The 26,530-nt window shown below is 42.7% G+C and overlaps 1 protein-coding gene across 2 annotated transcripts in view; it reads left to right on the plus strand.

The window, feature by feature from the left end:
• The window catches only part of LOC137344479 (plexin-A2-like), a 394,264-nt gene that overhangs the window by 31,909 nt on the left and 335,825 nt on the right, over positions 1-26,530 (plus strand). For both annotated transcript variants that reach the window (XM_068007472.1, XM_068007473.1), the window contains exons 2-4: positions 10,344-10,448; positions 15,564-16,786; positions 21,742-21,924. In XM_068007472.1, the coding sequence (XP_067863573.1) occupies positions 15,617-16,786; positions 21,742-21,924 (1,353 nt within the window). In that variant the 5' untranslated portion in view covers positions 10,344-10,448; positions 15,564-15,616. The remainder of the gene's footprint in view (positions 1-10,343; positions 10,449-15,563; positions 16,787-21,741; positions 21,925-26,530) is intronic.

Below are 26,530 nucleotides of genomic sequence, written 5' to 3' on the forward strand. Positions count from 1 at the left end.
ATGGACCAATAATAGTTTTTCACTTGCTGGATTGTATGGACCCTTCCAAGCTGTTGGAGAATGTAAACAATCTTAGAACACCAGGTTATAGTCCAACAATTTTATTTGAAAATCACAAGCTTTCGGAGGCTTCGTCCTTCGTCAGGTGAATGTCAGGAAATCCTTGAACGTTTCGCATTTATATTCAGAGAGCAATACCTGGTGATTACAGATAATCTTTCCAACTGCCCGTTGTCAAGGCAATCAAAGTGTTCAGACAGAGAGGTGTTACCTACAGGACCACCGACGATACAAACGGCCGGAACACAAAACAGAGAGAGAGGGAGAAACATCCGAAAGGAAGAGGAAGACAGAAAATGACCCGTTGTATTAAAAACAGATAACTTTTATTCACTGGTGGGGTTACGTGTAGCGTGACATGAACCCAAGATCCCGGTTGAGGCCGTCCTCATGGGTGCGGAACTTGGCTATCAATTTCTGCTCGACGATTTTGCGTTGTCGTGTGTCTCGAAGGCCGCCTTGGAGAACGCTTACCCGAAGATCGGTGGCTGAATGTCCTTGACTGCTGAAGTGTTCCCCCGACTGGGAGGGATCCCTCCTGTCTGGCGATTGTTGCGTGGTGTCCGTTCATCCGTTGTCACAATGTCTGCATGGTCTCACCAATGTACCATGCTCCGGGGCATCCTTTCCTGCAACATATGAGGTAGACAACGTTGGCCGAGTCACAGGAGTATGAACCATGTACCTGGCGGGTGGTGTCCTCTCGTGTGATGGTGGTATCTGTGTCGATGATCTGGCATGTCTTGCAGAGGTTGCCGTGGCAGGGTTGTGTGGTGTCGTGGACGCTATTCTCCTGAAAGCTGGGTAATTTGCTGCGAACAATGGTCTGTTTGAGGTTGGGTGGCTGTTTAAAGGCGAGTAGTGGAGGTGTGAGGATGGCCTTAGTGAGGTATTTGTCATCATCGATGACATGTTGAAGGCTGCGGAGAACATGGCGTAGTTTCTCCGCTCCGGGGAGTTGGTTGCGTCCCGTGTTAGTCTTCTGAGGAGGTCTATGCGATTTTTCGCTGTGGCCCGTCGGAACTGTCGATCGCTGAGTCGAGCGTCATATCCCGTTCTTACGAGGGCGTCTTTCAGCGTCTGTAGGTGTCCATCGCGTTCCTCCTCGTCTGAGCAGATCCTGTGTATTCGCAGGGCCTGTCCATAGGGGATGGCCTCTTTGACGTGGTTAGGGTGGAAGCTGGAAAAGCTGTTGGAGAACCAGAATCTAAGCTCTGGAATTTCCTCCCTAAACCCCTCCACCCCTCTCTCCTTTTAAGTCGCTCGTTAAAACCTACCTCTTTGGCCAAGCATTTGGTCACCTGTCCTAATATCTCCTTATATGGCTTGGTGTCAATTTTCTTCTGCTAACGCTCTTACGAAGTGCCTTGGGACGTTTTTACTACATTTAAGGCACGATATAAATGTGTTGTTGTGAATCAAGACTCTTGTTTTTCATTCTAGATTTGTGGAATCTTCCCTACACTTAAAACAAGGCAGATGCCACAGCATGGGAAATGAATAACAACTATTTTAGTCATTGGAATCTTCAGTCATCATTGCTGCAGTATAAATATACCATTGACATAGCAGAACAGAGACTTTGAATGATGTTTGAATACTGTGTTTAATGCGGTAGTGTATTTACTTGGTGCTGTTTTTTGCTTTAATTCAGCACCATATTTAAAGCGACTCAATACCTTACTTGAAAACAAAGTGTGATTAACGTTTAACATTTAAAAAAAAATCTTGAATACTGATAACCTCATTGGGAAAAACTGGCTGCCTTGAGCTTGACTGTATGAGAGAGCTGAATTAACAGCAGTAGCAAGCTGTGGTGCTTCAGTTCAAACTGTGAATGTTAATTCAACTCTGTTACCCTATGGGGTTCAGTAAGTTCTTAAAGCTAGTATGTCATCAGGACTAGCCACTGAGCAAAAATATTTTTAAAAATTGAACAGAATAACCTGCTTCTTTTGTCATTGTTTTTTTTAAAAGTACCTTGATGGAACTCTGTCCCCTTCTGTATAGTCCTTAATTTATGTTTCCAAAAAATGAAATACGCTTTGTTCTTATACCTCCTTTTAATTTTTTAACACTTGACTGCATCAAAATCCTTGAATGTTGCCTGCTGGGTTAAGGCTGTTTAGTAGAGAGCTGTAGAGAATTAGATGAAAGAGTAGTTACTGCTCCAGGATAGAGACTTATTCTCTAGTGCCACAGTGATTGAGACCCAGTGCCCATCTCTGAGCATAATTTGAGGCGTCCATTACTTGGTCTAGTTGCTGACCAATTGATGAAGGTTACTGTACAGTGCCAAACAATTCTGGGACTTAAAAATGTGACCTTCAGTCAGATGATGTGATCGTCCTTTTAATCTAACCACAACAATTATGTATTTTCTCCAGGGAGGGAGTGGAATGGTCTACCTCACATTGCACAAAGTGAACCTTCTGTTGCTCGTGTGGTTAATATTTTGCAAAGATAGGACAAAGAATTCTAAGGTTCACAGCAGGACACTTTTTGGGAATGGGAGTAATGGGTAATTATTTTTCACTTTCTCAGTCTTGGCAGGCGGACATTCAAATTACTTCCCCACTGAGGTGGTAGGTTTCAACAACATGAGAAAGATGCCATGCTATAGCTTGCCAGGTTTATGAAAGGGGTTATAACACACCCCTGCATCTTGAACTTTTCCATTCTGTGTACGATTTGGCCAATGAGAAGACAGCTTTTGAAACTGATACAATGTGCAAATACAACATGGCCAGTCAAAACTATGACTTAAAGTGTAAATGGCCGCATTAAGAAATTGACAATAACTTAATGTATTTCTGTATTTTTACACAACAACTTCATTCATTTATATAGCGCCTTTAACATAGAAAAACATCCAAAAGCACTTCACAGGTGTGTTATCAAACAAAATTTGACATCGAGCCACACAGGAGATATTAGGACAGGTGACCAAAAGCTTGGTCAAAGAGGTAGATTTTAAGGAGCGTCTTAAAGGAGGAGAGAGAGGGAGGGAATTCCAGAGCTTAGGGCCAAGGCAGCTGAAGGCACGACCACCAATGGTGGAGCGATTAAAATAGGGGATGAGTGAGAGGTCATAATTGGAGGTGCGCTGAGATCTTGGAGGGTTGTAACTATAAATACGGTTTTCCGGGCTTAATTAGAGACTTGTTAATAATGTACGCGTGTGCAAAAAAGTACAGGCAACTGATTATACAACTATTAGCTTTAGTTCGTGTTTGAATTATAAATACTCTCAACTTCAGAAAGTATCGTATACAGCACAGAAGGAGGCCATTTGGTCCATGCTGGCTCTTTGGTAGAGCTATCCAATTATGCTGCTACCCTGCTCTTTCCCCATAGCCCTGTAATTTTTTTCCCTTCAGGTATTTATCCAATTTCTTTTTGAAAGTTATTATAGAATCTGCTTCCACCACCCTTTCAGGCCGTGCATTCCAGTTTGTAACAACTCGCTGCGTAAAGAAATGTTTCCTCATGTCGCCTCTGGCTCTTTTGCCAATCATCTTAAATCTGTGTCCTCTGGTTACTGACCCTTCTGCCACTAGAAACAGTTTCTCCTTATTTACATTATCAAAACCATTCATGATTTTGAACACCCCTATCAAATCTCCTCTGCTCTAAGGAGAACGACCCCAACTTCTCCAGTTTCTCCACATAACTGAAGTCCCTCATCCCTGGTACCATTCTAGCAAATCTCTTCTGCACCCTCTCTAAGGGCTTGACATTCTTCCTAAAGTGTGGTGCCCAGAATTGGACACAATACTCTAGTTGAGGTCTAACAAGTGCTTTATAAAGGTTGAGCATAACTTCCTTGCTTTTATTCTCTATGCCTCTATTAATAAAACCAAGGATGTAAAAAAGAGAGTAGCAAAAGTAAACGTTGGTCCCCTCGAGGCTGAGACAGGAGAAATTATAATGGGGAATGAGGAAATGGCAGTTGCGTTAAACAAATATTTTGTACCTGTCTTCACAGTAGAAGACACAAAAAGCATACTAGAAATAGTGGGGAACCAAGGGACTAAGAGTGTGGAACTTAAAATAATTATCAGTAGAGAAAAAGTACTTGAGAAACTAATGGGACTAAACGCCAATAATTCCCCTGGACCTGATGGCCTACATCCGAAGGTTCTAAAAGAGGTGGCTGCAGAGATAGTGGTAATGATCTTATAAAATTCCCAAGATTCGATAACGCTCCCAAGGTAGCAAATGTAACCCCGCTATTCAAGAAAGGAGGGAGAGAGAAAACGGAACTACAGGCCAGTTAGCCTAACATCAGTCGTCGGGAAAATGCTGAATCCATTATTAAGGAAGTGGTAACAGGGCACTTGGAACATCATAATATGATTTGGCAGAATCAACATGGTTTTATGAAAGGGAAATTGTGTTTGACAAATCTATTCGAGTTTTTTGAGGATGTAACTAGCAGGGTAGATAAAGGAGAACCAATGGATGTAGTATATTTGGATTTTCAAAAGGCATTTGATAAGATGCCACATAAAAGGTTGTTATGCAAGATAAGGGCTCATGGGTTGGGGGTAATATATTAGCATGGATAAAGGATTGATTAATGGACAGAAAACAGAGAGTAGGGATAAACGGGTCATTTTCAAGTTGGCAAGCTGTAACTAGTGGGGTACTGCAAGGACCGGTGCTTGGGCCTCAGCTATGTACAATCTATATTAATGACTTGGATGAAGAGACCGAGTGTAATGTATCCGAGTTTGCTGACTATACAAAGCTAGGTGGGAAAGTAAGTTGTGAGGAGAACACAAAGGGCTCTATTTTACCACCCGCTATCGGGTGCGTTCCTGGCGGGGGGGCTCCGAAAATCGGAGAATCCCGGCGCAGTACCGGAGCCCGCCCCGAACCCGCGCACTTCCGGGTTCCCCGCTGATGCGCCGGCGTGCGCGCGCAGCCCCCGCTGGTGGGAATCCCGCAGGCAATTAAAGCCAGCGGGATGCCACTTGACAGTATTTATTTAGGTATTTCAGGTCATTAACTGACCTGATTAAGGGACTATGTGGGATTTTGGAACAAAGTGGGACTGTTTCCCACACTGGAGAAAACACTCCCAGGTCAAATGGACGTGTTGCAGCTGTCAGCCTGTGGCAGCTGCAAAGGTCCATTTGACAGGTCGGGGGGGAAACCCTCACCCATTGCAGGAGGCCACTCTGTCACTTGGGACAAAGTTTGGCCTCCACCACCTTCCTCCTGACAGTCAAAGTCACCAACCTGCACACTTACCCCGGGGTCCGGAGACATGTACCTACCTTGCGGACCCCCTCAGATGTACATCATGCGGATGGGGGCCGCCGTAGCTGCAGTCATGACCCCCTCGGAGGGCGAACAGCATCACCACCCTCGCCATCCACGCCGTCCACCTCTGACACGTGGAGCTCCACAACAGAGTGCTGTGACACATCCACCTACACAGCAGGAGGGAGGGCTACCGCAGAGAGAGATGCGTCGCAGAGGGCACTATCCTCACCACAGGTTCCACAGACCGAGGCTCAGCCTCCTGGACCTCTCTGAGCAGCAGTGCACACGGAGGCTCAGAGTCACTCGACATGCAGTCTTGGACATCTGCAGCCTCTTTTATGCCGAGCTGCTCCTGGCTGGCCCGAGCACCATCTTCTTACCTGTCGCTGTCAAAGTCACCACTGCCCTCAACAACTTCTTCGCATCCTTCCAGGGTGCAACCGGGGACATCGCCGATGTCTCAGTCATCTGTGCAAAAGAGCCCTGCAAATACACCTACACCCACTCTGCAGTGACACGATGGGTGGCATCAGTTGTGGGTCCTCATAGTGATCCTCAGGAGCGGGCATTATTGCACAAACCAGACAGGATTCGCGAAGACATGGCAGTAGTAGTGCCAATGTAATATGTAATGTGAGTTGTTCAGAAATTCAATATAAGTAACACCCATGACAAACCCTCAAACACCCTTGTGCATCCCCTTCATGCTCACGACACGTTTGCCTTACGCTGCCTACTGCACATCTGTGATGCATGCCCTGTGGCTGCAGCACAGGTAGTGGCAGGTTGAGTGAGGCTGGCCGTGAAAGAGATGCACGAGAGGGTGAGTATGAGAGAGAGCCATGAGATTGTATGAGGATTGGGTTGAGCGGTAGTGGCGGGATGAGTACTGGCGAGGTGAGTAGGTGCAGGTAAGATGAGGATGAGGTTTGAGTGGGTATGAGGGGTGATGTGACAGAGTTGTGTTGGCAGTGCTGAAGGAGATATGGGGTGGGGGCAGTGATGTGGCAGACGGAGTGTAGGGGAAAGACTACGTGCACTCACTTTGGCTGACCTACTGAAGTCATTGGAGCGCCTCCTGGACTGTATGCAGGTGGGCGATATGTTGGTTGCGCTGGTGACCTCCTCTGCCACCTCGAGCCAGGCCTTCCTGGTGGCAGAGGCAGGCCGCTTCCTCCCGCACGCCGGGAGGAAGATCTCTGTTCTGTCCTCCCCCTCCTCCTCACCCCATGTATTGATACCTGGAGTGAGGCATCCTTAAACTGGGAGCAGCCTTCCCCCTGGGCTGCTCCATGCTGTAATTTTTGCTCTTTGTTGCAGCATCTGTCAGTGGAGGACTGCCCCTTTTAAATAGAGCGCCTCCAGCTGACAGATCGTACTGCGCATGCGCAGTCCGCCCGACGCGCAGATCAGCAGTGGGGAACCCAGAGGAGCAGGTAAGTAGATCCAATTAGTGGATCGGATCCTACAATCGCGCGGGAAACTGACTAATTTCACCGGGCGCATTACCCACGCGCCCGATAGCCCCCACGCCGAGAACCCGCAGCCCTGCTAACATCGGGCCCAAAGAGTCTGCAAAGTGATCTAGACAGGTTAAGTGAGTGGGCAAGAAGATGGCAGATGGAGTATAATGTGGGGACATGTGAGGTTATTCACTTTGGTAGGAAGAATAGCAAAACAGAATATTTTTTAAATGGTGAGAAACTATTAAATGTTGGTGTCCTGGTACAAGAAACACAAAATGTTAGCATGCAGGTACAGCAAGTACTTAGGAAGGCAAATGGCATGTTGGCCTTTTGCAAGGGGTTTGGAGTACAAGAGTAAGGAAGTTTTCCTACAATTGTACAGGGCTTTGGTGAGACTTCACCTGGAGTACTGTGTACAGTTTTGGTCTCCTTATCCACTGAAGGATATACTTGCCTTAGAGGCAATGCAATGGAGGTTCACCAGATTAATTCTTGGGATGAGAGGGTTCTCCTATGAGGAGAAGTTGAGTAGAATGGGCCTGTGCTTGCTGGAGTTTAGAAGAATGAGTGGTGATCTCATTGAAATATATAAGATTCTGAGGGGGCTTTACAGGGCAGATGCTGAGAGGTTGTTTCCCCTGGCTGGAGAGTTTTGAATTAGAGGGTATAGTCGCAGGATAAGGGGTTGGCCATATAAGGCTGAGATGAGGAGGAATTTCTTCACTCGAGGGTTGTGAATCTTTCGAATTCTCTACCCCATAGGGCTGTGGATGCTCAGTCAATGAGTATATTCAAGGCTGAGATAGATAGATAGATTTTTGGACTCTAGGGGAATCAAGGGATATTGGGATCAGGCAGGAAAGTGGAGTTGAGGTCGAAGATTAGCCATGATCTGATTGAATGGCGGAGCAGGCTCGAGGGGCCGTATGGCATACTCCTGCTCCTATTTCTTATGTTCTTAGGATCTCATATGCTTTTTTAAGAGCCTTCTCAACTTGTCCTGCCACCTTCAAAGATTTGTGTATGTGCACCCCCAGGTCTCTGTTCCTGCACCCCCTTTAGAATTGTACCATTTAGTTTATATTGCCTCTCCTCATTCTACAAAAATGTATCACTTCACACTTCTCTGCGTTAAATTTCATCTGCCACTTCACCAGCCTGTGTACGTCCTTCTGAAGTCTGTTTATATCCTCCACATTGTTTACTGCATTTCCGAGTTTCGTCTCCTCTGCAAACTTGGAAAATATACCCTGTATACCCAAGTCCAGGTCATTAATGTATATCAAAAAGAGCAGTTGTCCTCATCCTGACCCCTGGGGAACACCACTGTATACTTCCCTGCAGCTTGAAAAGCAACCGTTCACCACTACATATTAAACTGAAAGAGACAGAGACTCCATTATCCCCTACATGGCATAAACATAACTATTGTCATAAAACAGTGTTTCCTACAACTCACCGTGAGCAATGTCACAGGAGATCCGCCAGTAAAATAAAAAATAAATCTGTAGATCAGTATCATTTTGTCTACAGCACAAAGTTAAAAAGGCATGGGAGGGGAGGACACGAGGAAAAAAAAAAAGGTGTTTAAAAGAAATTATATAAAGCACTCATCTTGTCATACATGCCACATTAGTAACTGCCTTTGCTCACAAGCACACGCCCTCTCACAGGCACACACTCGCATGCAATTTCTGTCCTGCATACACCAGGCTGACCTTGTCACAGCATGCTGCACTACCACAACACCTTCAGGTGGACCATGCCACCCCAGCTACATCCTATGTATCTTCTGACTGTCCATAAGTAATACTGGAGGAGGTCTACTCATATTATTAAAAGGCATGTATGTGTGCACTTCTGGTTATTCACACTTGAAAAAAGCTGAATTAATCATAACACCAAAAAAAGGAACTTTTTTTGGCTGCAATTATTTTCCTTCATCGAGCTGACTACAAATATGTAGTAATGTTGGAAATAAGGTTTGTAACATAATAATAAGTACGTAATTTCATAATATTATGATTAAACTTGCTTATAAAATCATCCTGTGTACCTTTGAATGCCTTCCTTAATGTTTTTACTTAGAGATTTCAGCCTGTCTGAATTGATTTTCTTCACCTTTATTTGTGCCCTCCAGCTTCTTTCTCCAAGGTAGGTGGCACTGCAGTGCTATAGGCACATCATCCTAACCCAACCTGCAAGCTAGGTACTGCGTAGTGGTGTGCTAACATTGCCGACTATGTTTCTGCCTCTTGATCTGTCCTAGGTTGCTGCAGGAAACGATGTTGATGTTTCTTACGCGCTTTCAAAGACAAATAACTTGTAACATTTTAAAAAGCCCATACAAATTTAAAGCTAGCTGCTTGTGACCATAAGAAACCAGCTTTTGTGACTAGGGGTACAGATTTTCCTATAGGTGTTTTCTACATTATCATGGGAAATGCTGTTACTACCGGACCGACCCGCCTGGACCCTAAGCTGCCACTAGCTGATGCAACCCTAATCCTGGGCAACTGTAAACCTCTGCAACCCCGCCCATCATTCAGGACCTTGCAAAACTCACTGGTCATAGTTGCAGATCCAAGAGCAAGGATAACGACAGCTCCTCTTCACCATGCACTGCCCAAACCCTTACCTCGAACACTGTGTGAAGACCCATGGATTTCCTCATCTCCAAGATTGAGTCCATCTGTGTAGCTTTCTCTGTTGACAACCACAATCGGACTTAAAAAATAACCTATCCCTGATCCATGAGACCCACCTCCTGTTTGTTTGCTTTGTCCCCTCCCAACCCTTAACTACTCAATTATCAACTAAGGGCTCTCTTTGCTCAGGGACAATCTGTCTCCTTTTCAAAACCACCATCATCACCCCCTCCTCAAAAACATTGGCGTTTGGTCCACCTGCTCTCTTCTATTCAACTGCTGCCACTCTCAAAGATCCTTTTAAATGTGTCAAGTTTTCATCCAAAGCTATTTGCTTCTGCCCTGCTCTCTCAATTGTATGTGCCTCAGCCAAAGTCACAAATGACATCCTTTGTCGTCATAATCATGATGTGTTATCTCTCCTTGTCCTCCTCTCATCTGTCTGCAGCATTCACCATGGCCAACCACACCATTCTCCTCACTGAACAAAACTACTTCTCTCTAGCTCCAAGGAACTGCTTCCTTGTGGTTCCACTGCTGCCTATCCCAAAACAGCCAGTGTATCTCCAGGAATAGCTTGTTTTCCTGCCCCTGCACAGCCACCTTCAGAGTTCCCCAAGGCTTTGGCCCTCTCATCTATGTGGTGTCGCTCAGTGGCCTACGTGTGCTGATGACACCAGTTCTACTTCTTCACCACTTGAACTCATGACTTTAGCACAACACTAATAAACAGATCAAATTGGTGCACAAGAAGAAAATTAAACTTGTACAACTGACTACAATATTTAACTGTGGATGACTGTTCTAACCAGATTGTTAAATATTTGTGAGTTGAGATTGTTTTCTTTCCATCATGCATTTCACAATGTGAAATTATTTTACCTTTTATCTTTAGGCCGCCAGGGGAAATCAATCATTGGTTCACATTCTATTATGGTAGAAAAATAGGAATCCTTCACGAGATCTTCCAAAATCTGAAGTATAAAAGCATTGTTTGCCCGTAAGTATTTCATCCAATCAAAAATGTACAAACCGACTGTCAAACCTTATTTGAACAGTTAAATAACCCATATCTCGTTTAGTAAACTGTGTGCTGCAGTTAGTATAGTCAATTGGAGATCTTTGTACTCAGCTCATTTAATCATTCTTTCAGGAGTTCCATTTAAGAGTTCCATTATTTCAGCTTTCCAGCATCCGCAGTATTTTGCTTTTGATTTAGCGTTCCATTTAAACAGTTCTTTGCAATAACATATTGCACAGCGAAATAATTTAAACTAAAACATCTCTGCGAGAGCAGAGTAGGAACAAAATAGTTGTATTTAGCATAAATGTTAAAGTCAAGCCAGTCTGAGTACTGACAACATGTCATCTTGATGGTGCATTTTTGCTGTTGGCAAGATAATTTGCTGATTGATGGTGCTATAAACTTGCTCCCTGAAGATGACATTGAATGTTGACCTGGTCCTATCTGTGACAGGCCTGGTCAATCTTTCAACTCATGAGCCTCGATTGATGGGAAAACCAGAGTTTGAAATTGGTTTCCAGCCAATCAGAAACCAATTTTGAATGATGTGGGTCCCACCTCCTGAAGGATTTTGGTATCCTGGAGGCTCAGGAGTAGAGTTAAGTGCTATATTCAAACAGTGAACAGAGACTACGATATATTAGACCTACAAGTAAAGGGAAATTATAATAGAGAGCGAATGACAAAAAAGCAAACAATTAGCAAAAATAAATTTTTATTTTTGTTTTAATGACCTTTTTAAATGTTTTAGCTGTTTAGGGTTAATAGTATAGTGATAAAGTTCTTCCTGACATCTGTAATATTGAGCTCGGTTGATTTTAGCATCAAAGTGCATGAGCTGTGAAAATTTGGAAGTGAATCTTGAAATTCCCTGGAATTAGTTATTATTCTTGGGTCAGGGATTTTACATGTTGGGAGTGAATGAAAAGGGGTTCGTTACATTGGAATTACATTCTTGGATCAGATACAATGTATATTTGCCAGATGTCAATTCGTATTGTAAGCCTCAAGAAACTTGTTTCTCTGGTCTTGCCTGAAGTCTTGAAATATTGGCAAAGAAGTTCAAATCTGGTTAAATTGAGCCCCCAATCAAAGAAACTCTTGTGGACTAGCAAATTAGTTTGTAAGAGTTGAATATATGTAGAAGTGAATGTTTGAAACTTTTTGTACTGTGCATGTGGTCTTTCATCCAGTAGAATAACTTATTCTGACTACCCAAAGAATAACATCACACAGGCACCTCTTTGAACCTGCTCTGTGGCTATCATTAAAATTCCAAGCAGGAATTTAGGTGAAACCCTTCGGATTGTTAGAGCTCTGTTATGTAGCTGGTTGCAGAGCTTCTGAAAATATTGATTTTTCAGGTGAAAAATTTCAGGTTGCTGGAAGCCTCTCCATGATTATACATTCCATTAAACTTAAAACACCTCTCACCAGTACTTCAGTTTTAACCAGGAGTATGTTTTAAAGTGCCATTTCTTCTCTCTTGCTGCCCAGCTACCGGTGAAGAAATTCCCAGCTGGTATAATATTCAGCTAGTCTTATAGTCTGCATGCACTCTGCTTGACGGCACTGTTTAGCATGAGCGTCTGAATTCAAGTGCAAGTGAATTCAACTGAGCACAAGCGGAGTATGTAAGACCAGCTGGTTACTGTAATAGATGGAGGCTTCTTTCACTGTTAGATGGCTGGAGAGCGGCAGCACACCAGCACTTTAGAACGCCTTCCTAATTAAAATTGATGTGGTGGTGACAGAACTGAGACTGATCCACATCTGCAAGAAAAATTTCCTCTGCCACCGCCTGCAATTTTTGTTCTTTGTATGGAATAATGGAATATCAGATTTGTCTCACTCATTGGATGAAACTTCAAAATTAATATCTGACTCTTGTGTATTAGTCATGCAATCTTAACTCACAAAATTAATAATGGGCCGGATTTTGCTGTGAGCGGCGAACAAACGGTGCCAGCCGGTCGTTAGACTTGCATTTGCCCATAGACTTCCTAGCTTTTGCACGACAAGTTACTGTCAGTGGAAGCTCCAAGCAGTGCGGTGCCCTCTACGGAGCATCTGGGACCTGCACGAACAGGGCAAGCAACTGTGTATCTCCTTACCCCATCAGAATGAAGAATCATTAATGAGCAGCGCAGAGGCAGAACCAGGAAGTGTAAATTAGAATTGTGAATTCAATGTCATATCAGGTACAGAAAGCAAAATAAAGAGAGGAAAAGAAAGATTGAATGAAGAGACAGGAAAAAAAAGTAGAACAAAAGTATTCATTTTTTTTAAATATCCAACAATAATTAAAATCTAAAGAAATGAGACTCCACACTTGTAAAAGTTAATTTTCAGTGCCAGAGAGTTTGTTTGGCAGCAGTTAAGACTTACCACGCCGTTAAGAGTACTTTGACTTGAAATGATTTGATGTAACTTTTTCTGGTGAGTTTAGTCCGCATCTGTGACGTCAGTACAGGAACTTCACGCTGTTCAATTCGTTTGAATGGTGAGTCAGCCACCGAGATGCCATTTTTGCCTGGAAGTTGTGCTGTGGGATAAAAACATGCAAATATTTTAACAGCAGAACAGATTAGGGATATGTATTAGATTCAGCTGAGGCCAACAACAGCTTTTATTGGATTGACTAAAAGGGCAATGGAGAAGAGGATAGTGGATCGTTGTGGTAGTGACAGCAAAGTCTTTTTCAGGTATGTTAGGAGTCAGAGGGCCATTAAGGACTGCATAGGGCTATTGGAGGATGCTGCAGGCCAAAATATGGCTGACATATTAAACGGCTACGGTGCATCAGTCTTCACTGCTAAAGAGGATGTTGAGTTATCAATGCGGCAGCATAGAGTTGATGCTAAAATTGAACATGTAGGAGTAGGTGCGGAAACAGTACTCGCTAAAATCAGGGCGCAGATTGGTCAGCTGGCCTTGATATATTCATCCTGGGATGTTAAAAGAAATGGGGGCCGTGTTATGTGAGCCACTGACTCGTATACTTAAGCAGCTCATTTAGGATTTAGGTCGGTGATTGTTCCCATCAACTGGAGAGAGGCTTACCTTGTGTCTATATTTGAAAAGAGCAATATGTCAGATCCAGAAAACTATAGGCCTGTTAGTTTAACTTTAGTTATAGGTATATTGCTAGAAGGGATTATGAGAGATATGTAATATGTTCATCTTCAAAGAGAAAGGACTAAAGAAATCACAGCATGGTTTCTAGAAAAGTATCTCACCAACTTAATTGAGTTCAGCAGGGATCTGCTGAATGTTTGGGCCATTGCATTTCACTGTCTTTATGAATGACCTGGATGAAAAATTCGGGAAACGATTCTCAAGTTTGTAGATGACGTGGTCAATTAAATATAAAACTCAAAAATCCTTTCCTTGTACAATGTCTTCTAAAGAATAGGTTGCCAGTGCATACAATGAGTGCAGATTTGCTCCTAGTGTTCAAAAGGGAGCGAGTGGAAGACATCTTGATTTATGGAAGGTAGCTGGATTAACAAGGACTAATGATAATAGTCACTGGCCTCTTGTACAACCTCAATTTCCTTCGCCCCACCATTGGCAGCTATGCCTTCAGCTGCCTAGGCCCTAAGCTCTGGAATTACCTTCCTAAACCTATCCTCCTTTTTATCTCTCTCTCCTCCTTTTAAGATGCTCCTTAAAACCTACCTCTTTTACCAAGCTTTTGGTCACCTGTCCTAATATCTCCTTATGTAGCTTTGTGTCAACTTTTGTCCAATAACGCTCCTGTGAAGCACTTTGGGAGGTTTTACGATGTTAAAGACGCTATATAAATACAAGTTGTTGTTCTTATCTCCTGGAGCTTGCATTATTACCGTTGGGGTTCGGAGAGGAATTTTTCAGAGTTTTGAGCAGGAAGTGGTATTCCACAAGGATTGAGGCTGGGACTATTTTTTTTCACCATTTACATAAATGATCTGGACTTGGGAATCGGAAGCCGAATTTCAAAATTTGCAGATGACACTAAATTGCGGGGGGGGATATAGTTAATACTGAGGAAGACTGCAACAAAATACAAGACGACATCAATAAACTTGCAGAATGGGCGTGTAATTGCCAAATGAATTTCAATATAGATAAGTGCGAGGTGGTGCATTTTGGTAGGAAGAATGAGGCCACATACTCCTTGTCTAAATGGAGTAGAGGAGCAAAGGGATTTAGGGGTACAGATACACAAATCACTAAAAGTAGCACGCAGGTTAATAAGGCCATTTTAAAACAAAAAGCAAACAATGCACTGGGTTCATTTCTGGAGAATTTGAACAGGTTAGTGTGTCCACTAACCTAATAAGAGACAAATGTTGTACGAATTAATCATCTCACTATTGTACACTGGTATCTCAAAGCGTAACTTCAAAACCATAGTTATAAATATTAATCAAAATTTAAGGTGGCAAGGGAAATTGGAATGGGGATGCCTACCACCAAAAGTTTGCCCCTAAAATTGGGCCTTAGATATTTTCCTCCCCATGCCCTGAAAGCAGGGATCTCGACTGCAACTCTTTTACTCCCTCACTGTATTTAAATGACCACAAGGAACAGGGTTAGGGAAATCACAGCACCGCTGACCTATAAGACGAGAATAGGGGTGGCGGTACTCGGACTACAGCTGTTGATAGAGCGCCAAATCTAGTGAAGGAGGGACAGGACCTGATTGTGGCCACCTCTGCCTCTCGTCTGCTGTCCTATTTCTGGCAGGTTGGCTGCAAGCTCATTCAGAGCCATTTCATTAAAATTTTACTTGAATCTTCAGGAGGCTTCTGCCTCCTTTAATTTTTTCTGATCCTGCAGTGATTGCCCTGCTGCATCACCAGAGGATTTTTACAGGTTTGCAGTGGTGGGCTCTTTCCCTGCGAAGATAATTGACCTTGACTCCGGAAAATGAGCTGGGGTTGAGTAGTGGATAGAAGTCCACGACCTACTTCCAGCAGCGATGCCACCTCAGAGGAAAATCTAGCCTGTCCTTTTCGCACCCTAAAATGTATTTAGATTTAATATATCTGACATGTTCCAATGACATTTTTTTTACATGTACTAATCGTGTTGTTTGCCTTTCAGAGCCATGTAAACATCTACATTTTGGTAGAGTGTGGAATTAAGTACTTCCTGCAATGAAGCCGAGAAAAGGTTGTCCCAAAATGTCGAACTGCATGGTTCCTCTCGCTCTCCTCATCATTTTCCTTGCACATTTCTCATGGAGCACCAAGGAATACATCAACTTTCCTATCGAAAATCGGGACTGGGTGCTCAACCACTTGGCCGTTCATAGTAAAACAGGGAATGTTTATGTTGGAGCTGTCAATTGGATTTACAAACTATCGAGCAACTTAACACTATTATTGACGCACAAAACCGGTCCAGAAGAGGACAACAAATCCTGTTACCCGCCGCTGATTGTTCAGCCTTGTAATGAGCCCCTAACACTGACTAAAAATGTAAACAAATTGCTGCTTATTGATTATTCTGAGAATAGGTTGCTGGCCTGTGGGAGTCTCTTTCAAGGAGTCTGCAAGCTGCTGCGACTGGATGACCTCTTTATATTGGTAGAACCTTCACATAAGAAGGAACACTACTTATCTAGTGTTAATGAAACGGGGACAATGTATGGTGTAATTGTCTCTTCTGAAGGGTCAGACAGCAAACTCTTTATCGGCACTGCGGTGGATGGCAAACAAGACTATTTTCCAACTATTTCGAGTCGAAAACTGCCACAGGATCCTGAATCTTCTGCTATGTTTGATTACGTGTTGCACAGTGACTTTGTTGCTTCATTGATTAAAATCCCTTCAGACACCCTGGCTATGGTGTCTCACTTTGACATATTTTACATATATGGTTTCAGCAATGGAAATTTTGTGTATTTCTTAACTGTGCAGCCAGAAACTGAAGGAGTTACTGGGTCAACAAATGATCAGTTCTATACCTCGAGAATTGTGCGATTGTGCAAGGAAGATCCCAAATTTCATTCCTATGTTTCACTTCCTGTAGGCTGCATAAAGAATGGAATCGAATATCGTCTTTTGCAAGCTGCATACTTGTCTAAACCAGGAAGTGTTTTGGCAAAATCTTTAAACATTTCAACAGACGATGATGTTTTGTTCACCATATTCTCCAAAGGCCAGAAGCAGTATAAGCGTCCACCGGATGAATCGGCACTCTGTGTGTTTGTTGTGAAATTTATTAATCAACAGATAAAGGACAGACTGCAGTCATGTTACCGTGGTGAAGGGAATCTGGAACTGAACTGGTTGCTCGGAAAGGATGTCCGCTGTACCCATGCGGTAGGTCATTCCCAACCACCCACCCACGCCCCCTCTCTGTTGAAAGATTTCTGTTACTGATTCAAACCTTGTTCAAAAGGAACTAACACCTATTTGCTTTGCTAATCCAGATATACTTCAGATGGTATTGATCTAAAATAGATTTTTTAAAAATATATAACAAATAATATTAAATGGATTGCTACTATCTGTTGCACCCACATGAAGTTGCGCGTTGGTTGCCTTACTTTAGGAAAGATGTCCAGGCCGTAAAAAGGGTGCACTAACATGATATCAGAGATGAAATTATGAAGGGTTTTGATGAGGGAAAAATTATTCCCAATGGTTGGTGGGTTGATAACGAGAGGGCATCAAAAGAATGAAGCAAGAGATTAGAAGACTTTTTTAAGCTTTAAAGAGGGTTTGTTGGGATACAGTATGTCCCACCAGAAAAAAGCTGGTGGAAGTAGAATCCATAATAACTTTTTGAAAAGGGAAGTGGATAAATATTTTTTAAAATAAAATTCAAAGGGTACGTGGAAAGGACAGGGAAATGAAACTAAGTGGATAACTGTTTAGAGAACAGGTATAAGCTTGATGGACAGAACAACCTCCTTTTGTGCTGTAAAATTCTATGACTTTATATTGAATGTAGAAGAGGCAATTATTGTTCATTATTTTCAGTGACTATATTACTAAATTTTAGTGTGTAAACCTTTTTAATGTTGCTATCCTCTAACTCTTGAGACTGTCATTTGACTACTTCCTAGGTGTGTCACTCTACTGTGGCAGGACATAAATATATGCCTGTGTTGTGACATATAGTGAGTTCTCAATCTCATCAAGGTCATATCATGGTGAAGTGTTTGTGTTAAGTGGAGGTTAGGGGCTTCTTCATAAGAAACTGAAGAACTTCCACACACCACTTTGTGGCTGGTTACAAAGTGTCTGGCGAAGATTTGACAGTAAGTTCCTTGTCTACCTTTTAGGCTAAGGATTGATGGCGTGTGGGCATGTGTTTATTTGTTTGGGGGTGGTTATAAGGGGTTTTTGTAGGACCTAAAAGGTTTTTTTTTGTCTCCCTGTACATCACTTTCCCTTCCACCAGCAATAAATAGAAGTTTGCAGTAGTTCACCAGGTAAAAAAAATTTAAGTCGTTGGCTTTGGAAGTTAACCAACTTTTGGCACGCTGAATCTGTGTTGCATATTGTTCAGTTTTATGCTTCCAGGTCAGCTACACTGACCAGAGTTGTAAATCCGAACTGATAATATTGGATTAAGATGTGAAGTTCATATTTACCCAACAGGAATGACATTTATTGAAATGGAATTCATTTTGCTTCAGATTAGCAACCTGTTTTCTCCAACAGAGACTAATGTAGCTTCAGGCATTACAGAACTATGATGTCGTGCTTTGTATTCCAAAACATTGAGATGAGTTTTTTTTTCATTCTTGGGACGTGGGCATTGCTGGCAAGGCCGACATTTATTGCCCATCTCTCGTTGCCCTGATGCAGTTGAGTGGCGTGCTAGGCCATTTCAGAGGGCAGTTAAGCGTCAACCATGTTGATGTGGGACTGGAGTCACATAGAGTCAGCTTGGGAAGGACAGCAGGTTTCCATCTCCAAAGGACATTAGTGAACCAGTTGAGTTTTATGACAATCAGCCAGATAGCTACATGGTCACTTTTATTGATACCAGTTTTTCTTTATTATTTCCAGACTTTTTAAAGCTGAATTCAAATTCTCAAACTGCCATGGTGGGATTTGAACACACATTCGTGGATTATCGATCCAGAACTTTGGATTACTAGATCAGTGACATAGCCACTATATCGCTGTATCCCTAAATTCATTTACTGAATCTGATGTACTTTTGGAATACTAAATGACCTAAACGCAGCCTGTGTTGATCTGAATCCTTTGTAAACAATTTTACAACACCAAGTTATAGTCCAGCAATTTTATTTTAAATTCACAAGCTTTCGGAGATTTTCTCCTTCCTCAGGCAAATGTTTCAAGAGCTCCTTGAAGCCTACGCATTTATACATTTTGAACAATACATGGTGTTTACAGACTGCCCCTGCAACTGCCCGTTGCCAAGGCAATCACCGTGTTCAGACAGAGAGGTGTCACCTGCAGAACCCCCGAATACACATTCAACAAAAAAACAAACAGGGAAAAAAAACAGAGAAAAAAAAACACAGAGAGAGGCAGAAACATCCGGAAGGCAGAGAGAGCCAGCAAATGACCCATTATATTAAAAACAGATAACATTTGTTCGCTGGTGGGGTAACGTGTAGCGTGACATGAACCCAAGATCCCGGTTGAGGCCGTCCTCATGGGTGCGGAACTTGGCTATCAATTTCTGCTCGACGATTTTGCGTTGTCGTGTGTCTCGAAGGCCGCCTTGGAGTACGCTTACCCGAAGGTCGGTGGATGAATGTCCATGACTGCTGAAGTGTTCCCCGACTGGGAGGGAACCCTCCTGTTTGGCGATTGTTGCGCGGTGTCCGTTCATCCGTTGTCGCAGCGTCTGCATGGTCTCGCCAATGTACCATGCTCTGGGGCATCCTTTCCTGCAACGTATGAGGTAGACAACGTTGGCCGAGTCACAGGAGTATGAACCATGCACCTGGTGGGTGGTGTCATCTCGTGTGATGGTGGTATCTGTGTCGATGATCTGGCATGTCTTGCAGAGGTTACCGTGGCAGGGTTGTGTGGCGTCGTGGACGCTGTTCTCTTGAAAGCTAGGTAGTTTGCTGCGAACGATGGTCTGTTTGAGGTTGGGTGGCTGTTTAAAGGCGAGTAGTGGAGGTGTGGGGATGGCCATAGCGAGGTGTTTGTCCTCATTGATGACATGTTGAAGGCTGCGGAGAACATGGCGTAGTTTCTCCGCTCCGGGGAAGTACTGGACGACAAAGGGTACTCTGTTGGTTGCGTCCCGTGTTAGTCTCCTGAGGAGGTCTATGCGATTTTTTGCTGTGGCCCGTCGGAACTGTCGATCGATGAGTCGAGCGTCATATCCCGTTCTTACTAGGGCGTCTTTCAGCGTCTGTAGGTGTCCATCGCGTTCCTCCTCGTCTGAGCAGACCCTGTGTATTCGCAGGGCCTGTCCATAGGGGATGGCCTCTTTGACGTGGTTAGGGTGGAAGCTGGAAAAGTGGAGCATCGTGAGGTTGTCCGTGGGCTTGCGGTAGAGTGAGGTGCTGAGGTGCCCGTCTTTGATGGAGATTCGTGTGTCCAAGAAAGAAACTGATTCTGAGGAGTAGTCCATGGTGAGCTTGATGGTGGGATGGAACTTGTTGATGTTATCGTGTAGTCTCTTTAGTGATTCCTTGCCGTGGGTCCATAGAAAGAAAATGTCGTCGATGTATCTGGTGTATAGTGTTGGTTGGAGGTCTTGTGCAGTGAAGAAGTCCTGCTCGAACTTGTGCATGAAAATGTTGGCGTATTGGGGTGCGAATTTGGTCCCCATGGCTGTTCCGTGTGTTTGGGTAAAGAACTGGTTATCGAAGGTGAAGACATTGTGATCCAGGATGAAGCGGATGAGTTGTAGGATGGCTTCCGGAGATTGGCTGTTGTTGGTGTTGAGTATTGATGCTGTCGCAGCGATGCCGTCATCGTGGGGGATACTGGTGTATAGTGCCGAGACGTCCATCGTGGTGAGAAGTGTTCCTGGTTCAACTGGTCCGTGGGTACTGAGTTTTTGTAGGAAGTCTGTAGTGTCACGACAGAAGCTGGGGGTTCCCTGTACGATGGGTTTCAGGATGCCCTCGATGTATCCAGAGAGGTTCTCACACAGGGTTCCGTTGCCTGATACGATGGGACGTCCGGGTGTGTTGGCTTTGTGTATCTTTGGGAGGCAGTAGAAGTCTCCCACGCGGGGATTACGTGGGATGAGAATGCGTAGGATGCTTTGAAGGTCTGGATCGAAGGTCTTGATCAGTTTGTTGAGCTGGTGGGTTTGTTCTTTGGTCGGATCTGCGGGTAACCGTCTGTAGTGTTCCTGGTTGTCCAGTTGTCGGTATGCTTCTTTGCAATAGTCTGTTCTGTTCTGTATGACTATGGCTCCTCCTTTGTCCGCTGGTTTGATGACGATGTTGCGGTTGCGATGTTGCGGTTGTCAGGATCTGAATCCTGAAGCAGCTTGGGGTTTAAGAGTTCATTGTCTGCAAAAGGTTGTACAGGCTTCGTTCCTGAATTTTGTTCACCTAAACATGGCTAACCATATTGTCCCTACCCCAATATGCATAAACTCCCAGTTGAAGAAATCTACAGTTTTTAAAAAATTCACAATGTTAATCTGTATGTGTGTGTGTGGGGGTGTCCACAAAAGTTTAGTGCACAGTTATTTTTTTTCTCTGGCAAAATAAAAAATACATGATCGTGCAGAGATATAAACTGGTTGCTGGAATTTGATCTAAACCTAAGATCTCTGTTCATATGTAGATCTTACAATGTACTTCTACACCAGCAGGCAACCCTTGTGAACCTCTAAAACCACCGCAGACAAACAATGATGATCTGAGGAGCCAGCTATCTCCATATAGAAATAAACAAACAACAACAAAATTGGATCTAGTTATGTTCTTTGATTGAAAAAATGGACATGCAATGTGTTCTTAACCCTCTGTTAATGTGGAGCCACTTGTTAGAATGGGTATGAAAGTGGTCTGTGATCTGCCACAGTATTGTTCCTTCTCTTGCGAGGAATTTACATGATGCATCTCCAGTTGACCTTGCTGAGATTGAGTACTTGTTGTGTTTCAAATGTGAAGTCATGTCCTGTCACTCCATGAGACAGAATATTGTAGCATCAGTGTACTGCATCATTTCACTGGCTTCTAAAAGGATATCTTTCTCTAAAGTTTTCACAAAAAATTAATTGAGAACAAATCTACAATTTATTGCATTTAGTGGGTGTTTCATGAATGAATTATTGCAACCTGAGACCTTGTTTCCTTTTGTTACAGCCAGTCCCAATTGATGATGACTTTTGCGGATTGGATATAAACCAACCCCTTGGGGGCTCTGTGCTTGTGGAAGGCATTACAGTTTTCACAGAAGATAGGGACCGAATGACATCTGTGGTATCCTATGTCTACAATGATCACTCTGTGGCTTTCGTAGGAACGAAGAGTGGGAGACTTAAAAAGGTAAAATACAGTCTGAAGTTTCAAATGCAGTGGGGGCTGTGTGTGGGGCTACTAACTGGCAAAGGGTAGTCAGAGTGTTCAAATTTAGCAGACAATTTTTTTAAAAAAAAAAAGATTTGAGATATCTTAGGCTGCCAAAAATTAATCATACTGGATCTTCTCATGTTTCATAATGAGCAGAATATGATTTGATTTTCAGAAGCAAGTTTTTATTTAATTAATCACTGTTCAACCAGGGATCAGTGCAGTACGATAATAAATTAACAGTGGTTGCTTCAGAAGTGTGTACTTTGATGACCCTGCCTCAAAAATTAGATAAAGCTCGGAAGGAGCGGGTCAAAACAAAACAAAAAGGGTCCATACCCGAAATGATAACTCATCTATTCTCTCCACAGATGCTACCTGACCTGCTGTGTGTTCCCAGTATTTTGTTTTTGTTTCCGCACTTGGCGAATTTGAATTCCTGGACTGGAATCAACAAAAATTTACACTTTTTTTTAAAAGTCTGATGCAGTCACTGTTGATCTATTTTGTTACAGTAAATTGATAAATACTTCCCTACAGATTACATCTGAGAGATTCTCTCTCTCGATTTTTCATACAAGTATTAATAGTAAAATGTTCACACTTAGTGTCTCCACAAGGGTCCCTATATAATTCTCCACATTGTTGTGCAAATATGCCCCTGGGAAGGGAATCCTCTTAAGTCACTTCTGTGGAGGACACTTATTAATATGAATGAGCAAAAATACTTTTAAATGTGATGATTAATACAGATCATTAGTAGTACTTGAGCTACCTTCTCCTTTGCTTTTTTATTTTTAATTGGTTTAAGCATGTGCAAGGTGTTCAGAGACTTTCTAATGTGAAAGTTTTGGATTGCAATGAGGTGACAAATAGGAGATGTTCTTGAATGTGCAATCATATGATTCTTGTATCAGAGGTTGCAGTTTATTCAAGAGTCTTAGAGTGAGAAAAATCCAAGCATAAAATCTGCATTCCTGCAACAGTAAAATCCACCCATTCTGTGCTAGCTTATAAATAAGACTAACAAAGTAGCTTTGGTAATTGTTTAAAAGCTGCTGGAACTGGCATGAAGATGAACTTTTTTTAATTTTGAATTGCTGATTAGTTTTGATCTTCATCCCATCTTGAGTTCACTTCCCCCTTTTTCTCTTTTTTTTTCCCCTTCCTGATTGCACACCTGTGCCAATCTGCATTCACTGGTTATTTGACAAGAAAGTCAAAGGCTTGAAAAGATGATTTCTATCACTGCTCTAAGATCTGCAATTCAAATGAAGTTTGTTAAATGTATGAATTGATGAGATTTGTGTGGTTGTTGGAATGCTTTGCCACAGAGTGGTTGCGGCAGAGACCATTGCATCTATTAAGGGAAAATTGGTTAAATATTTGAAGTGGAGAAAGATGCAGGGCAATAGGGAGAGCATAGGGCAGTGGGAATAGTTTTGGATTATTCGAGTGCAGAGTCTGCATAAGCATGATGAGTTGAATTGCCTCCTTCTGTGCTCTAAACTTCCATGGTTCTATGGTTCTTCATTCAGCTAGTTAGTATGATTCTTGGTTATTCTACAGTACATCATCTCAGGATAGGATGCATCATGAAATCTTTCACATTATGGCTAAGGTCTGAAGATGTGTCCACCAAAAATTCCTTTAATAATGTGCTGATCTTTTTCTTCGTGGTAGAACTTTGTCCTTTCAGATAACCTTCATATCTGGTCTATCAATCAAATTTATTACTTTCAAGTGGTTTTACATAGTGCACTATATCATTACCCTATGACTTTCTTAATTTAAGCCTCATTTATTGTGATGTTGTACGACAAGAAGTTTTTAAAAAATGTATTCTCGTGATGCAGACAATGCTGGCAAGGCCTCATTTATTGCCCATCTCGAGTTACCCTGAAAAAAGAGTGGTGGGTCGTCTCCTTGATGCCAAGAGCAGCTACTCTTGCCTTTGGCATTCAACTCAGTGTTCCCTTTTTCACACAAAGGGTAGTAGAAATCTGGAACACTCTCTCCCTGTGGATGCTGGGTCAATTGAAATTTTCAAGACTGAGATTGATAGTTATTATAATTATATAGCCATAACCATATAGTTGTATAGGACTTTCAGTGTAAGATTACATGGTACCTCCAGAAACGATCAGCATGTGCTCTGTTAATCTGCAACCCAAGAATGCATGTCAATTCTTGAAAAAATCAGTAATACAATTTTAATTTCTGAGAGGGGATAAGGGCATCCATATACTGTATATTTAGGATCTTTTTAAAAATACAGATCTTGATAACATTAAAATAGCTATCCTCATTCATCTACCAATGGATTTGCATGCAGTATAAGCTGTCTGGTGCTAGGGAGAGTATCTTAACAACCCATGCGGTAGTTTTGTTATTCCAAAACTGACTCCTATATGACATGGCCTGATTATTTATTTATTTATTTATTTATTTATTTATTTATTTGGTGAGCATTGAGTGAAATGTAGGCTATTTTTTCCAGTTGAATGCTGTTACTAAAACGCAGGCACTATCATATAAGACTACGTCAAATAAGAACAAGATTCATCTATGGCTAGATTCATTTTTATGGTTCTGTATTTTTGATAACAAACAAGTTCTGGTTCAGTTTTGTGCTCCAAATATGTTGCACAAGAATAAGAAAGAAAGAACTTGTATTTATATAGTGACTTTCATGCCCTCAGGATGTCCAAAGTGCTCCATATCCAATTAACTACTTTTGAAGTATAGTCACTTGTAATGTAGGGAAATGCGGCAGCCACTTTAAACACAGCAAGGTCCCACAAATACCAATTAAATAAATGACCAGATAATCTGTTTTAGTGATGTTGGTTGAAAAATAACCATTGGCTAGGACAGTAGGAAAACTTTCCTGCTATTCTTCGAATAGTGCCATGGGATCTTTTACGTCCACCTAAGAGGGCAAATGGGACCTTGATTTAACATCTCATCCGAAAGACAGTGCCTCTGACAAAGTAGCACTCCTCAGTACTGCACTGATGTGTCAGCCTAGATTATGTACTCAAGTCACTGGAATGGGGCTTGAACCCACAATATTGTGACTCAAGATAAAAGTGCTACCACTGAGCCGAGGCGCTCACTTAAAGACTTGAGTTTGTGTCCATGATTCAGTGCACAAAGCTGCAGATCTTCATGCATCAACTACAGAGTGAGCTGAGCTTTTCCCACTTGGGAGGGAGGTGAAGTCACTGGGCAAGTTAGTATGCCTCCTCGTGGCTGAATGAAGAGCAGGATTGGCAGGTAGTTGGAAATGGGCTGTCTGACTGTGTTGTGAGCTGGGGAATAATGCATGATACACGGAAAACTAAACAAAAATGTGACCTGAAATAAATATCAGCTGCTCTGCAACTGTTGGACTATATATTTTGTCATTCTCTACTGTGCATACATGGCACTCGAGGCTGATTTTAACCCCCCCTGACTGGAGGGAACTGTATGGGGGGGTTGTGGCCATTTCCCGTACCCCCACCATTTTAATTTTCCTGTCTTTAGGCACGGGAAATCCACCTGCCCCAGGGGAGCAGGGGCCTAATTTAAATGGCAGTGACGTGTCCTGATGATGTCGTTGGGACACGCACATCATTTTAACCGCAGACCCAGCTAAAGGCCCGGCCCATTAGCAAAAGTAAACGACAGTAAGAATCCAAGCCCAGGTAAGTCCTTCTATATTAAAAAAAAAACTGTCAAAGGTTCCTTGTGGGCGAGGAGAAGCAGAAGTGCTCCTGCTCGCCCCACAAGGATACCCTAGGTCTCCCCTGCCCAGGGCTTCCCCTGCCTCCCCCCGATCACAAACTTACCGATCCCTTTCCTCCAATCCCTATTTACCATGCCAGAGATGTTTCCGTGGGTCCCTGGCAGTGGCCTCACTCCCACCAATTGTAACTCCCGTCCACTGGCGATGATGTCGCTCCTGCTGGCTTCAGGCGGGTGTCAGTCGTGACACAAATGAGGTCTGGGAGTTAAAATGCTGCCTGTTTCAGCCCCTGGTTTGTGCCCCAGGTTAAAATTGGCCATTTAGATACCTAGTAATAGCTAGGTGCTATACTATTATAAAAACTGAAAACATTGATAATCTGCTCATAAAAGATGACTAGATGTGTCATCTGCATTTGATTGTAGCGATAGGATTTTTCTCATTGGTGGATATTGGTGCTAATTCATCTGGCACGTCCATATCGATATGTAGTAAATGGGTTCAGTCAATAGCGGCCTTGTTACAGCCAAGGCTTTATGTAAATTTATTTTTAATACCCAGTTTTATATATCTTTATCAGCTAGCAAGATTTAAAAGTTGAATTCCTGATGCAAGCTATTTAATTTCTTAATGGGAAAGTTCAACCTGCTGTTAAGAATTGCCCGTTTACTGACCTGTTAATTTGCTGGAGCTAGGATATACGGTCAGTCTGTTTTTTGGGGGAGGAGCATTTTGAATAATGTAAAGTTTTGGTCTTTTAATACTCTCTGGCAGATCTGTCCGGAACTGATCTGGAGTACATTATTGTCTACTATAAAAGGTCTGTGATCTCACCAGCCATTTGGATGG

The sequence above is a fragment of the Heptranchias perlo genome, chromosome 27, assembly GCF_035084215.1.
Source record: "Heptranchias perlo isolate sHepPer1 chromosome 27, sHepPer1.hap1, whole genome shotgun sequence".
NCBI classification, from domain to species: domain Eukaryota; kingdom Metazoa; phylum Chordata; class Chondrichthyes; order Hexanchiformes; family Hexanchidae; genus Heptranchias; species Heptranchias perlo.